Below are 13,972 nucleotides of genomic sequence, written 5' to 3' on the forward strand. Positions count from 1 at the left end.
GTCATTATCCGCACAGTCTTGATGCATGCTCAATCATCCAGGTAGCGGAATACCAAAAAGCTGATTCTGTTCATCCTTACATAGTGTCCAGAGAAACAGAATCAACTTTTTAGGATTATCAGCAGAGGTTTTAGGTGAAACCATTGTGAGACCTTGCCCCACCCTATTATGTGACCCATTGAGCTCACATGATGCAAGATGTGAATGGGGACTCGGGCGCTTGGGAAGGTATCTCAAAACTGCATTGTAGGTGGCAGCCAGTTGCTGTCATGAGCTGTCCCCTCTGTTCAAAGATGGTCAGTTGCTTTCACAACTGAAGAAACTTCTCAGGTGAGAGGTGAAATGTCTTCAAGAAACTTAGAGAATTCCAGTCAGTTTCTTTCCAAGCACCTTAGACTGTATTTGTCAATATTGGGTCACACATATGCCGCTAACTTGTGGCAACAGGAAACTATGCAGTAGGTTATAATCATCCAATATAAATGAAATTTTAATTGGTGGTTGCACACATGATACAGCAGTGTGACATATGGTTAGACAATTGCCACCTAGTGGCCAAAGATGGTAAATGGTAATGGTAAATGGCCTGTATTTGTATAGCGCTTTACTTAGTCCCTAAGAACCCCAAAGCGCTTTACACGTTCAGTCATCCACTGATTCACACAGACATTCACACACTGGTGATGGCAAGCTACATTGTAGCCACAGCCACCCTGGGGCGCACTGACAGAGGCGAGGCTGCCGAACACTGGCGTGTTCAGTAAGTAAATTATGCCAGACCCAGTTAACATACTGAACTGAAAATAACCACATGACTGTGTGAGTATAGTCACCTGCCAAACGCCTGAGACGTAGCCCAGCTTGACCTCAGCACAGTTGACTGAGGCTGGCATGGACATGCAGCAGGGTGCAAGGACCCTCTTATTGCTGCTTGCATCTTTAATATTGTATTTGGTATTGAATCGACTAATACAGTGGTACAAAAATTTAAGCATTTAGCTTGTGACATATTTTAAATTTTATTGTACTTTTAGTCTCAGTTGGGTCCCTCACTTTCACTCTTCTTTTTCTATTATTATTATTATCCCTGTGGAAAGACCTCTTGTGTGAATGTGTGTGTGAATGGGTGGATGACTGGATGTGTAAAGCGCTTTGGGGTCTTTAGGGACTAGTAAAGCGCTATACAAAGACCCATTTACCATTTCTTTAAACAGGCTGAAAAACTGGATTCCATAATGTCACTAACACCATCAAATGAGCAACAACTAATTCACTATGTTGGATAAAATAACATTAAGAGAACATAATTTACAGTGAATTAGGTGTTACTGGGTATGTGTTTGCTCACAGTATTATCCTAGCCTAATCACATGTTAAAAAGCCCTAAATCATTGATGGCTGATCCACTAACATGTTTTCAGATACAAATTAATTGAATTTATATGTGCTTATAACATTGTGCTCTGAGTTATTAACTTTTCCAAAAAGCATCACAAACATTAGCGTTCCAATATCTTCATGGCGCGGCCAGTGTATGTTACTAACTTCCGGGAACAATGGCATAAAAAAACAAAACAAAAAACAAGCACACAGGCTGCCTGCAGGAGGCGATACTAGCGTAAAGAGGTACAACTATGTGACCTAAACTACGAAGAAGAAACTTCCACGGCGTTTTCCTCGGTGGATGGCCTGTTCTGGAACTAAACTGTTAAAGCTGCATTGAAACGAAATCTGTGTGGGATAAAGTCACTGAGATGTGCGTTAAATTGTGTTCCATAATTAAGTTGTGCAAAATATATCAAGTTAAAAGATTAGCTGACAAACTTTTAACTCATAGCTAGATTGAACTGCTATTTGATTATCGCTACCAGGGCTATATCAGCAACCTACCAGAAGGCATATGATCGCTAACGTAAGATATGTTTTCCTAATAATAAAAATAAAAATGAATTTATAATAGTTCAAGGAATCATTACTAATATTAGAGTTCGTTGTGAAGCCCCATAAAACTCGAGTATCGAAAGCACTACTATGACTGGCTGCAAAATAAGAACCTAATATGTGATAATAAGCTATAAGTAGCAAAGTGACTTTTGACATAACTCAAGTGACAAGTATCGTTGTTTGACGTTTGCTTGTCTGTAAATATAGATTCAGTGTGAATGCGTTAAGTTATTAACTGTATGTACATTTCTTTACTTAAACCTTTTTGTAACGTGTGCTTTCAAACTTCGCTGTATGTTAACAGTAAGTTATCTGCTGTGCGTATTTAAGTGCAAGCCAACTTAACTGCCCCGCCGAGTGACGAGAAACAATGAGACTAGGATTAGAATGGTATTATGTGTTGTTTAGCTGGAATTACTACAAATTGCGAGTTTTGTAGTGTGCGTTCATTTAAAATGTTGCGCGATGTTTGTAAATGATACCTTCTGCAACAAAACTAGCGATAAACTCACACACTGACGTTGCTGGAATTGTACAGTAATGTACGTTAACATCCGGCCGACTTAAGCATTCATTTTATATGCCCCCCCCCTTTTTGAAATAATACTTAAAATTCCGGATTGGTTTATTAGTGCTGGGCGACGTATTCTGTGGAGCCTTCACGTTAGCTGCAAAGGGCTAAGATATGCCATATTAAATGTTACTCAACATCACTTCTACAAAGTGGAATGTTTCGTGCCCTTGATACGTAAGTTTATGTTCCGAGTAAAACAGAGTAATAGTATACATTTAAAGAAACTTGTTGAGACAATCATAAATGATTAAACGATTAGCGAATAAATAGACAATGAATATGCAATAATTTCTTATCAAGTTTGAAAATATTGTAATAGCTTGTTAAATATTGTGTGGTTTCCATTACTTGAATACGAAGATTTTTTTTTCTTTCTAGCGATTCTAATATATAGTGGATACAGCATCATCGGTCGGTCTTTTTAATTTTATTCCAAAACCCATCTTTTTCAACATAAATCATTCAGCTTGACAGTGAAGCAAAGATGAGGCTTTAGGCTTTAAATCTGTAAATTAAAATAAAATTGTTTAATCCTAAAGTTGATAGTCTTTTACAACATCAAGACAGCAAACATTTAACAAATATCTTAAATAAGCTATTTAAATTTAGTCAATACTCTGACTGCATTCGGTATCGAAGAAATCCAGATACTCTCATCTGGATATTATATTATCAGGTCTTAAATGAGTTTTCTTTCATTTTAAGATTATTATTTTTTAGTCAGCTGTTGACTGAAAGTTAATTTTTTTCTTTGTTTTTTTTCTATGGAAAATATTTAATGTCATTCCTGATTTTGTTGCACTGCTTATTTCATTCAGTAGGTGCTGTTGTCACTGTGACTGAGACTTAAACATAGTAAGAATCCACTTTTCCTCCTTCTGACTCTCTGGGCAGTCCCTTACCATGAATGAAGTCAGTATAGTGAGAGAGGGATGGCTTCACAAAAGAGGTATGGATCATGAAAATTGTTATAAAATTGTGTTATAAGATGGGAAAACTGTTATCTTCTGTTGTCTGTTGACAGTTAATTATCGTATAATTGCACTGTTGATTTAATTTGTCATTTTTGATCCAGGTGAATATATCAAAACATGGAGGCCTAGGTATTTTATCCTAAAGAGTGATGGCTCTTTCATTGGTTACAAAGAGAAACCAGATTTAAATGACCAAACTTCCCCACCACTGAACAACTTCTCAGTGGCAGGTTAGTCTTTTAAGATGTTGAAGAGTGGCCATCCTTTATGTCAGATGCTTTCAGTTTTCAAGACTCGCTGTATGTTTTATCAGTTCTGGTCCCTTCTAACCGCCTTCAAGTAAATATGAATGATAATTGTATTTTTTACAGAATGCCAGTTAATGAAGACTGAAAGGCCCAGGCCTAATACATTTGTCATCCGTTGTCTGCAGTGGACCACTGTTATTGAACGTACTTTTCATGTAGAAAGCAATGAAGAGAGGTAAAAACCGTAAATCACATTTCTTACTATCGTTGTCAAATCCTGGCATGCACTTTTTTTGTTTTATGTACTGTGATGTGCATTTTCATTTATCCATTATTCATTAGTTGTCATTTAGAATACTTCGAATCCATCTAATGTTATTTTAATTGACAATTGCTAAGTCACGCCAAATTCTCCAGCATTGATGTATATGATACAGTGATTTTATGCTCTTCACAGTTTTACGGATTGGATAGCCGAGTGGCATTTTGTGATACTTTTTATTTTTCAGAGAGGGGTGGATAAGGGCAATCCAGTATGTAGCGAACAGTCTGAAAATGCAGGAACAGGGGGAAGAGGAACCAATGGATGTTCTCAGCTCACCAAACGAAAGCAGCCTGGTGGAGATGGAAGCGGTTATGTCCAAGAGCCGCACCAAAGTGGTGAGAGAATAAGTTGATACAGTTTTGAGCTGATAAAAACTGCTACTTACTGTAAGTCAGGCCAGTTTCAGTTGGTCTCACATAAATTATTATTATTTTATGGTCTTATTTGTTAGTTAAGTTCATTTTAAATGTTATTAGAGTAAGAGAGAAATCTAGTCAGTCTATTCAGGTGTTTATTCTTTGTGATTGAAAAGTCATTAGCCATTTAGTGTAGAGGTCCTCCGTTTCACAGTCAGAGCCACTGCTTGCTCATTACTGGTGTGGTTTCAAAGCACCAAGGCTCAACTTTAAGCCTTAATAATAGCCAATAAGATATGTCACAGTGATTAGGTGAATAGTTTTATCTGCAGTCTGCTATTTGCATTAGGACATAAGGAACAAGGATGCAAAGAACAAAACTTTTCATTTCATGTCAAAAGAACAGCATAATATATTTTACTTCTAAATCTATGTAACTTTAAAAGATCATTTTGTTTAATTAAAAAAATGTACACACTTCCACAATGAATGAGTTGTATATTTTACAGACAATGAGTGACTTTGAATATCTGAAGCTGCTTGGAAAGGGTACCTTTGGGAAGGTGATTCTTGTCAAAGAAAAGACAACTGGAGTACATTATGCCATGAAAATACTGCGCAAAATGGTGATAATAGCCAAGGTAAGTGTCTGTATTGACATAGTTGGTGCAGTTGTAATTGATATATTTCTGCCATTTTGCTGCTGCAAGACTCGTCCTACTTTAACAGGTGAATGCTACGAATATATGTGAAGACAGGAGTGCGGCACAGCATCAACATTGGATTCCTGTTTTCTTGTATAATGTTTACTGGCTCATTTTGAAAATTAGTGTTTATAGGGCTTGACTAAAATATTTTTGTCATTAGTTATGAAAGACACTGCTCATTGAATTATGATCAGTTCCTGATTGTCAGTGATTTTAATATTCAGGTCCATTATGAATCCAGACTCTTGGTCAAAGAATTCCTTGATCTTATTGAAACATTCTCACTCAGTCTGTGTCTGGTCCGATAGTGCACATGATACGTTCTTTAACAGCATCTTTGTTTGCATCAGCTTTTGATGACTCTGTGCTTGTAAATCGAGATTATTACTTTAATCTTAATCTTAACAAATTTATAGTTCTATTTAATTCTTGGCCTTTTTCGGATTTTACTTTGATAGGTACAGTGAAGAATTGACAGGAAAGTGAAAGGAAGAAAGGGCCACGGCTTGGACTTGAACCCGGGCCGGCTGCTCGCAGCCATACAGCATGTGGTCGCCTTTGGGGGTCAATTTTTCAAAAGCATAACATTTCCAAAGCAATGGCTTTGCAGATGGCTTACAGATTTATTTGCGAACCAACAGCCATGTTTTTATTCAGGCACTAGTGAACTGTCTGAGATGTACAATCATGATTACTTGACATGATAAACGATAAATGATAAAAGAAGAAGGACTGAACGTAGATATTTTCTAAATTAGTTTAGAATTTGGTGAGGACTAGAGATTTTTTTCTTTATTATGTCTTGATACATAAAACTTGAAAGTAGGTGTATTTTCTTTTACATAACTCCATAACAATATGTTCTTGTCTAAATATGAGCTAAATGAAAACGTCGAGCATCATTTGCTACTTTGTTGTGTCAGCAGTGTGCACTGTCCTCTGACCATCTTTAGGTAACAAAGTGGCTGAATAAAATTAGACTACGATATATATCAGCTACATTGTTGTATTTTAGCTTTGATACAAGTTAAGGCATTAAAACAAAGATTATGTCAACCAGACTGTCGTTCTCAGTCTCTGTTTGTTCTTGCCTTAAGTAATGTTTTACTGTTTTTAAAAATGTATTTTGTGTTTGTAATAATAATTGTGTTTGTTGGCAGGATGAGGTGGCCCACACGGTTACAGAGAGCCGAGTGTTACAGAACACAAAACACCCTTTCCTCACGGTGAGAATTATATTAAAAAGTGACCTGACAGTAGATATTTATTGTCATTGGACCAATGAAACATTTAACAACAAAATGTTGTGGTGCAGTTCCTCTCAGTGCAAAAGAAGACTAAAAATTAAAGAAATAAAATTCCCATGGATGGTCCTGCGCAGTATCTTTGCTGTTCCTAGGATTGTTCTCTTCTGGACAGAGATCTTATTCCTGTTGTTCCTGGGATCTGCTGGAGCCACTCGCCTAGCTTGGGGGTCACTGCACTGAATACTCTGATTACCACTGGGAGCACTGTTACCTTCACCCTCCACATTTTCTTCAGTACCTCTCTTAGCCCCTGGTATTTCTCCATCTTCTTGTGTTCCTTCTTTCTGATGTTACTGTCATTCGGTAATGCTACATCTATCACTACGGCCGTCTTCTTCTGCTTGTGCACCACCACTATATCCAGTTGGTTGGCCACCGACATTTTGTCTGTCCGTATCTGGAACTCCCACAGGATCTTAGCTCGTCATTCTCCACCAATATAGGAGGGGTCTCCCATTTTGACATCGGGACTTCCAGGCTATACTCGGCACAGATGTTTCTGTATACTATGCCAGCCACTTGGTTATGGCATTTCATGTATGGCCTGCCTTGCACCCTGCTGTTATGTGCTGGATTGTCTCAGGGGCATCTTTACACAGCCTGCACCTGGGGTCTTGCCTGGTGTGATACACCCCAGCCTCTATGGATCTTGTGCTCAGAGCTTGTTCCTGTGCTGCATGATTAGTGCTTCTGCAGTCTTTCAGTCCGGTTTTGTCCAGCCACTGGTAGGATTTCTGGATGTCTGCAACTTCCTCTATCTACTGGTCATACATACCGTGCAGGGGTTTATCCTTCCTCCTTTTGCTTCTCTTTCTTGGGTTTCTGCTGCATGAGATATTCACTGAGCACGCGGTTGGTTGTGGACATCTTCTTGATGTATTCATGGATGTTTGTTGTTTCATCCTGGACTGTAATACTGACACTCACTAGTCCCTGGCCTCCTTCCTTCTGCTTAACATACAGCCTCAGAGTGCTGGACTCCGTGCATGGTAAGGAGCTTCCTCGTCTTGATGTCATTGGCCTCTGTCTCTTCCTTTGGCCAGCTTATTATCCCAGCAGGGTAACTGATCACGAGCAGGGTGTAGGTGTTGATAGCCCAGATCTTGTTCTTACCATTCAGCTGACTCCTCAAGACTTGCCTGACCCTCTGCAGGTACTTGGTGGTTGCACCTTTCCTAGCGGCCTTTTCGTGGGTCCCATTTGCCTATGGGATTCTCAGGTACTTGTAGCTGTCCTCGATGTCTGCAGTGTTGCCTTCTGGTAGTTTAATCCCCTCAGTTCTGAATACCTTCCCTCTTTTCGTTACCATCTGACTGCACTTCTCCAATCCAAACGACATTCTGATATCCTTGCTGTAGATCCTGGTGGTGTGAATCAGTGAATCGGTGTCTCGTTCACTCTTGGCATACAGCTTGATGTCATCCATATAGAGGAGGTGGCTGATGATTGCTCCATTCCGTAGTTGGTATCCGTAGCCAGTATTGTCAATGATCTCACTGAGGGGGTTCAGGCCTATGCAGAATAGCAGTGAGGACATCACATCTCCTTAGTGAGTTGTGCTATTGGCTTGAAGTTGGCATGCTGTCTAACTCTTCATACTGGAGACCCTTTCTTCAATGTCTGCCATTGTGATGGTTACTGGATCCTGATCAGGGAGGTTGCTGTGGTCTACCGTTAGATCCACTAGCCACTGAGCATTGCCGTTATGGGTTCCATCCTTCTTCCATATTCTCGTCCAGTATTTCTCCATCTCCAGCCTTGGTGGTGTTGTTCTCACATTGTTCCCCTGCCACTGAGAGTACACCTAGGATTGTTTATTCTCCTGGCCTCTATTTCTCTGGTATACCTCTTGAAGTGGCTGGCCAAGGCTGTGACTCTTTGCTTGGCATTTTCACAGGTATGGACAGCTTGCTGTACTTCTTAGGCACCTTTTTCATTACACCTTCCTGCAGCTCCGATAGTTGGCTAACTTCCCTTCGTGCTACCTTGATCTTGGCCTTCTTGTGGTCTCCTTTTCCACTGAGGGTACTGCTCCTTGTGGTTGTTCATCTTGTAGCCAAGCATCTCACTGATCACTGCTGCTATATTTCATATATAGATAGATAGATAGACAGATTATTTTTTTCTGTTTGTTTGGACAAGAATTTACTAGATGAAGAAAAGAAGAAGAAGAAAAGCTAAAAGTGTCTCACAGGTTAAAACTGCTCAAATTGGAGATATCCGAGCAGAAAATGTTGTAAAAGCTGGCTGTTTTGAGATACGATGAGCCTACTAAACTATGACCCTAAACTAGTCGTCATTTTGTAGACGCTGTTGAACCCACTACAGTATCTTCACATTCCAGTCTTCAACTCATAAGCAAGGGAAAATTGAATCTTTTGATTTTTGAGGACCGTTAAAAATTATTAAATCAAATCAAAGGCCTCTTTCTATTCACTTCATGTTTTTGTTTTTCTCCTGATGGTTAGTAGTTATGTAGGGATTCTTCGCTATCTACCTGATATTTTATTTTCATTGTGATAACATTCTTACAGACACTGAAATATGCCTTCCAAACCCACGATCGACTCTGTTTTGTAATGGAATATGCTAATGGAGGCGAGGTGAGACCCCATATCCTACATCCATAATCAACTCATCAGTCACATGGGATGCACTCAGTTCAAGAGTTAACCATTTACACGTAGACAGATCTTGTGTAACACCAGGTAAGTGTTTGACTCTCTCTGCTCTGTTTTCTTCAGCTCTTCTTCCACCTCTCACGTGAACGAGTCTTCACAGAAGACCGGGCACGCTTCTATGGTGCTGAGATTGTATCAGCACTTGAGTACCTCCATTCACGTGACGTTGTTTACCGTGATTTGAAGGTGAATATAACACACAAATCCATCATTTCATAAATGTCCCATGTGCAAGTATGACTACAATCATAGTACAAACTTAATTTTAATTTGTTGATAATCACACACCAAGGCAAATGTTGCAAAATTTGAGAGCTTGTAGAATAAAATGTCTTTAGAAAAATATTTAACTTGTATTTTGAAATTTTCATTATTATTTCGTGTTTTCACGTTTTAAATTTAGTTACAGAATAAACATGCACAAATAGACTGATATTTGCACAAACGAGAGCTGTAAATTTCTAATTTAAATTTTACGTATTTTTTTTATTACTTACAACCAAAGCTCTGTGATTACAACCTCTCAAATTAGTGAATACAAGTACTCAATTGCACCCTCTCGAGTTACAAATTCATGAATTTCCTCGCTTTGACATTGGCAGCACGTCTTACAGTAAATGTGTTGCAAAACTCGTACTTGTACCTAAAGGGGTGTTGGTAGGGCGGACAGAGCAGAAGTAGAGGTCAGCCAGTCAAAAGCAGAAGACCAAGAGGCTCATTTTTCTCTGTCCTCTGTACACTACAACGGAACAATGGTAAGTTTCCCTCAAAACTGCTTTAGCACATTAGCACTGTGAATAACGACAAAAGCAACACAAAATCACAAAAACAAAAATCCTCAATCCTTATGAGGTGCAGCGTCAAAAACAAGAATGAATGAGGATTTTGGCTGTCTGTAACAGCGGTATTCACTCCATATGCCAGCAGTGTCTCTCTCTCACTCAGTTTGTCCCAGTAAATCACGACTTTTACTTCATCTTTGAGCCCTCACTCTGAACCACAGGACTGTCAACTCGGGGACATCAGAACATTACTGTCAGGGTTGGTTGTGTGGCAGGCAGGCAGGCAGGAGTGGGGGACCCAAAATGCAGGACTCAACACGGAAGTCAAACTTAAAGCGCAGCTTTATTGCTGGGAAAAAACTCTTACTTAACTAAACTCACCAAAAGACAAACAAAAACCCTGGAGGACTAAAACACTGGAGCAGGAGACTAAACACTGGAAACACGGAGACAAAACACACAGCTTGTTGAGGGTACGACGCGACAGAGAGCACAGGAAAACACAGGGCTTATATACACAGGGAAGTAATCAGGGAATGAGAAACAGGAGGGAGACACAGCTGGGAGGGTTTGGGCTGACGAGACACAGGGAGCAAAGCTAGACACACTGACATGAGGCACAACCTTTCACAATAAAACAGGAAACAATTCACAAAGACGTAGACAAAGAAACACAGACTTTACGCAGGCAGAACTAAACCAGAATGAGCTAAAACCTGCTAAATAATCATCATCATCATCATCATACAATAGATCAAGAAAATACCCAAAAATACAAAATCAAACCAAAACGTGAGAACTGAAAATACTGGGTCAAACTGACCCAGAACCGTGACAATTACACTTTAAATGACAGTATCTTTAAGCTGCTCTATCCATGCATATTATGCTGAAAGGAATCTATACAAAGTCATTGTTATGCAGCAAATATGTTTGATTGCTAAAGGGTTTTCCCAGTATCTCTTTCATGCTGTTGTCCACCCTTTCAATGGAGTGGATGTTTGCAGGAAGGCTGTATGCTGTTTTTTGTATTTGTTGTAATGGACTGGGGAATAGGAGCTATCCTCAGTTGTTTTCCTCGCCTTCTCTCCAAGCAGTCATAGTCCTTCCAGTCTTAGTCCCTCCCCTTCCCTTCCTGTAAGGAAGAGACATGAGGAGAGAGAGGAGTCCAGTCAGCCACTGTAGCGATAAGACAGCTTTACTGCATCGTGTTAAATTGATGTCACTTAAAAAAGGGTGTGGCACATTTACATCATCTGTCTATTGTCTAATTTCCAGAGCAGTGCTATGTCTTCTGATTACTGAGAGATGAGCATGGCAAATGTACAGATATCCATTTTTTGGGCACTCTTACAAATGGTGAAGGGTAGAAAGTTAGATTACATACCTTATCATCTTAAATATATAAGAATGCAAATTATTGCTGAATTTAGAAATCTCATGATTTGTGTATTACTTATTACTTATAACTTTTTGTTGCTCCTCTTCTATGCATCGCAGGTAAAACTTACAAAAGCATACATCATTACAGTGATGCTGACTGGACTCCTCTGCCTTTCAGATACATTTTAGGAAAAGAGACAACCTGTAAGATGCCAAACTGACTTAATTGTTTCAGTCTCAAGATACAGAAGACATAAAATTGAGAAACTTGAAAAGCCCAACCGTTTTGCCTCTATATTAGGCAAAAGGATAAGCAAATTGGCTGGGATGCCTTTACAGTAGGTCTCTATTACCTGAGATTATTGATAATTTGGGTTCTCCTGTCACAGTTGTCCTCATCAGTAAAATGACATCATATTGGTTAGTCTATAAACCATTAAACATTCATACTAACACTTCTATAATAAATTTCTGAATTCAACAGATAGAAGCTTTAAGAACTTAACTGACAGATGTTAACTTTTCATTAGAAGTCGACTTGCTTTTTATTAATATAATTTTTTAGAAAGTAAACTTTGACTGTCAGCAGTATTTTATTCTTGTTGTTCAATTTGTTATTCATTATATTCTATTATTTGTCTTAATATCAGCAGACAATCTGTCTCGATGGGATTCTTTTTTTCTTCAGTCACAGGACATTAACACAGAAACCAGCACAATGTTTCTAATGGGTCCAGCTACAATGTCATCAGAGCCAGAGGACTTGATATACACTGTTAAAGAATATGGTAATACATTACAGGTATCTCTGAAAATTATATTTAAGATATATCTAAATTTTTAAAGTGGATCTCCTTTAGTTACTTATATTAATAAACAAAAGAGAAAGTTTTTGTTTAGAGAAACATAATATTCAGATTCAGAAGACTTTATTTATCCCCCAAGGGGCAATTAAGAGACTGACCTTGCCGACTGTACATACAATACACAAACATCACATTGGGGAGACAGGTCAGGCTAGGTAGCTGGCCGGTCAGCTGCAAGAACAGGGACCCGGAACCGAACAACAATGGAAAATGCACAACATAAGGAAAGATGAGGAGAAAAGAAGAACTCCCCCCAGACTGAGCTCCAACAGGGAGATCAGTTTGAGAACAGAAAAAAACACCTCAGCACATAGCATATGAATCATCACATCTCACAACACAGAAGACATAAGCTTCGAAGGCGTTTGGAGGGGGTGGGGGGTGAGTGTAGGTCTGTTTCAGTGTACATGCGTATGTGTGCGAGTATGTGTTCCGTGTTCAACCGAGAAAAAGTGTCCCTTCACCCGGTTAAGCAAAAGTCAACAATCTTCGGTCGACGCGGCTGACCTTGAATGAGGAGGGAGAGAGTCATAACAAACAGTCTTATTATCTAATGGAGAATTGTTATTCCCGTCAGCTTTTGCCTTGAGCATCCAGCTGGCGCCAGGGGGGCCGCATGAGATGAAGATGGTAGTTGTTTTGGTTAGTGCGAACAAACTGCATCCAGGTCTAATGTCCGTCACTGGTCACAGGTCTCTCAATTCCCGTTGTTCTTCTTCAAGATGTTGTCCATATAGCAGAGCCATGAGCTTCTCCAAGATCTTATCTATATTGCGTTAAAAAAAAACCAGTCTGATAGATGTCGTTCAATGTCCTCCATCGAGAGTGTCGCCAGACACACGACGCAACCGACCATCGAGTATCCGGCAGCAAACGTCTCCGCAGGACAGTCGGGCTCTCCCAAGCCCAGGAGGTTGTCAATTCCGTTAAGGGACCAGTTGATCAAATCCATAATTCTTCTTTATGGTTTTAGAGAACAAGTCTGGGAGACTCTCTTAGGGTTAGAGAATAAGCGAGACTATACAAAGGACATGAGAAGCCAAGCAGGAAAGATAAGGGAGAAGGAAAGGGAGAAGGAGAAAGTGCGACCGCCTCTATCAAGAGCCAAGAATATTTACGTAACTTGTTACGTTATAGCAACAAGCGGACTGAATTACAGCAGAGGAATAGGTTTAAATTAAGTTTGTCTTTTTTTAAAAACTAAGTCACTGGAGATGAACAAGGGCAGCAGGTGAATTTAAGGAGCAGGAGAGTGCAAGCTGAGCAGATAAAACAGCTGGGATTAAAAGAGTACAGGGACTGGAGCTTGGAAAGTGGTGGGAACAGGACAGTGGGCAAGCAGCTAGGTACATGGCCATAAATCATGATGATAGTGTCGGTGCCGGTCAGTAGATGGCTTATAAGCAAGCTGGGGATTCTGAGAAACAGACAAGCTACAGGTTAGCTACAGGTTAGCAGGTCATCTACTAATCATAAGGTTGGATATTGGTAAATGGTAAATGGACTGGTTCTTATATAGCGCTTTTCTACATTATCTGAGCACTCAAAGTGCTTTACACACAAAAAAAGCAGCACACCCATTCGTACAACCACTTTTTTGCTTTCTATCTAAGGCTACGTCCACACGTACCCGGGTATTTTTGAAAACGCAGATTTTTCTATGCGTTTGCACCTTTCGTCCATACATAAACGGTGTTTTCGGTCACTTAAAACTGAGATTTTTTAAAGTTCCTGCCATGGTGGAGATTTTCTAAAACTCCGTTTTTGCATTTGCATGTGGACGAGAAAAACAGAGAAAACGCAGCGTCAAAGGTGTGCGCCTTTT

The 13,972-nt window shown here is 39.6% G+C and overlaps 1 protein-coding gene across 10 annotated transcripts in view; it reads left to right on the forward strand.

Moving 5' to 3' along the window:
* The first annotated feature begins 1,616 nt into the window (after positions 1–1,616).
* The window catches only part of LOC100702193 (RAC-beta serine/threonine-protein kinase), a 28,958-nt gene continuing 16,602 nt past the window's right edge, over positions 1,617–13,972 (forward strand). For 5 of the 10 annotated variants that reach the window (XR_003221998.1, XR_003221999.1, XR_003222000.1 and 2 more), the window contains exons 1-9: positions 1,617–1,756; positions 3,337–3,467; positions 3,594–3,722; positions 3,864–3,975; positions 4,250–4,400; positions 4,931–5,062; positions 6,289–6,354; positions 8,970–9,038; positions 9,180–9,302. Coding sequence is in view for 7 of the 10 variants with exons in the window: in XM_019354884.2 (XP_019210429.1) it covers positions 3,422–3,467; positions 3,594–3,722; positions 3,864–3,975; positions 4,250–4,400; positions 4,931–5,062; positions 6,289–6,354; positions 8,970–9,038; positions 9,180–9,302 (828 nt within the window). In the remaining 3 variants the exon portion in view is untranslated. Of the gene's footprint in view, positions 1,913–2,422; positions 2,693–3,336; positions 3,468–3,593; positions 3,723–3,863; positions 3,976–4,249; positions 4,401–4,930; positions 5,063–6,288; positions 6,355–8,969; positions 9,039–9,179; positions 9,303–13,972 lie in introns of those variants that run through there. The other 5 variants (XM_005453914.4, XM_003448893.5, XM_005453915.4 and 2 more) reach the window with 5 other exon arrangements.

The sequence above is a fragment of the Oreochromis niloticus genome, linkage group LG10 (assembly GCF_001858045.2).
Source record: "Oreochromis niloticus isolate F11D_XX linkage group LG10, O_niloticus_UMD_NMBU, whole genome shotgun sequence".
NCBI lineage: Eukaryota > Metazoa > Chordata > Actinopteri > Cichliformes > Cichlidae > Oreochromis > Oreochromis niloticus.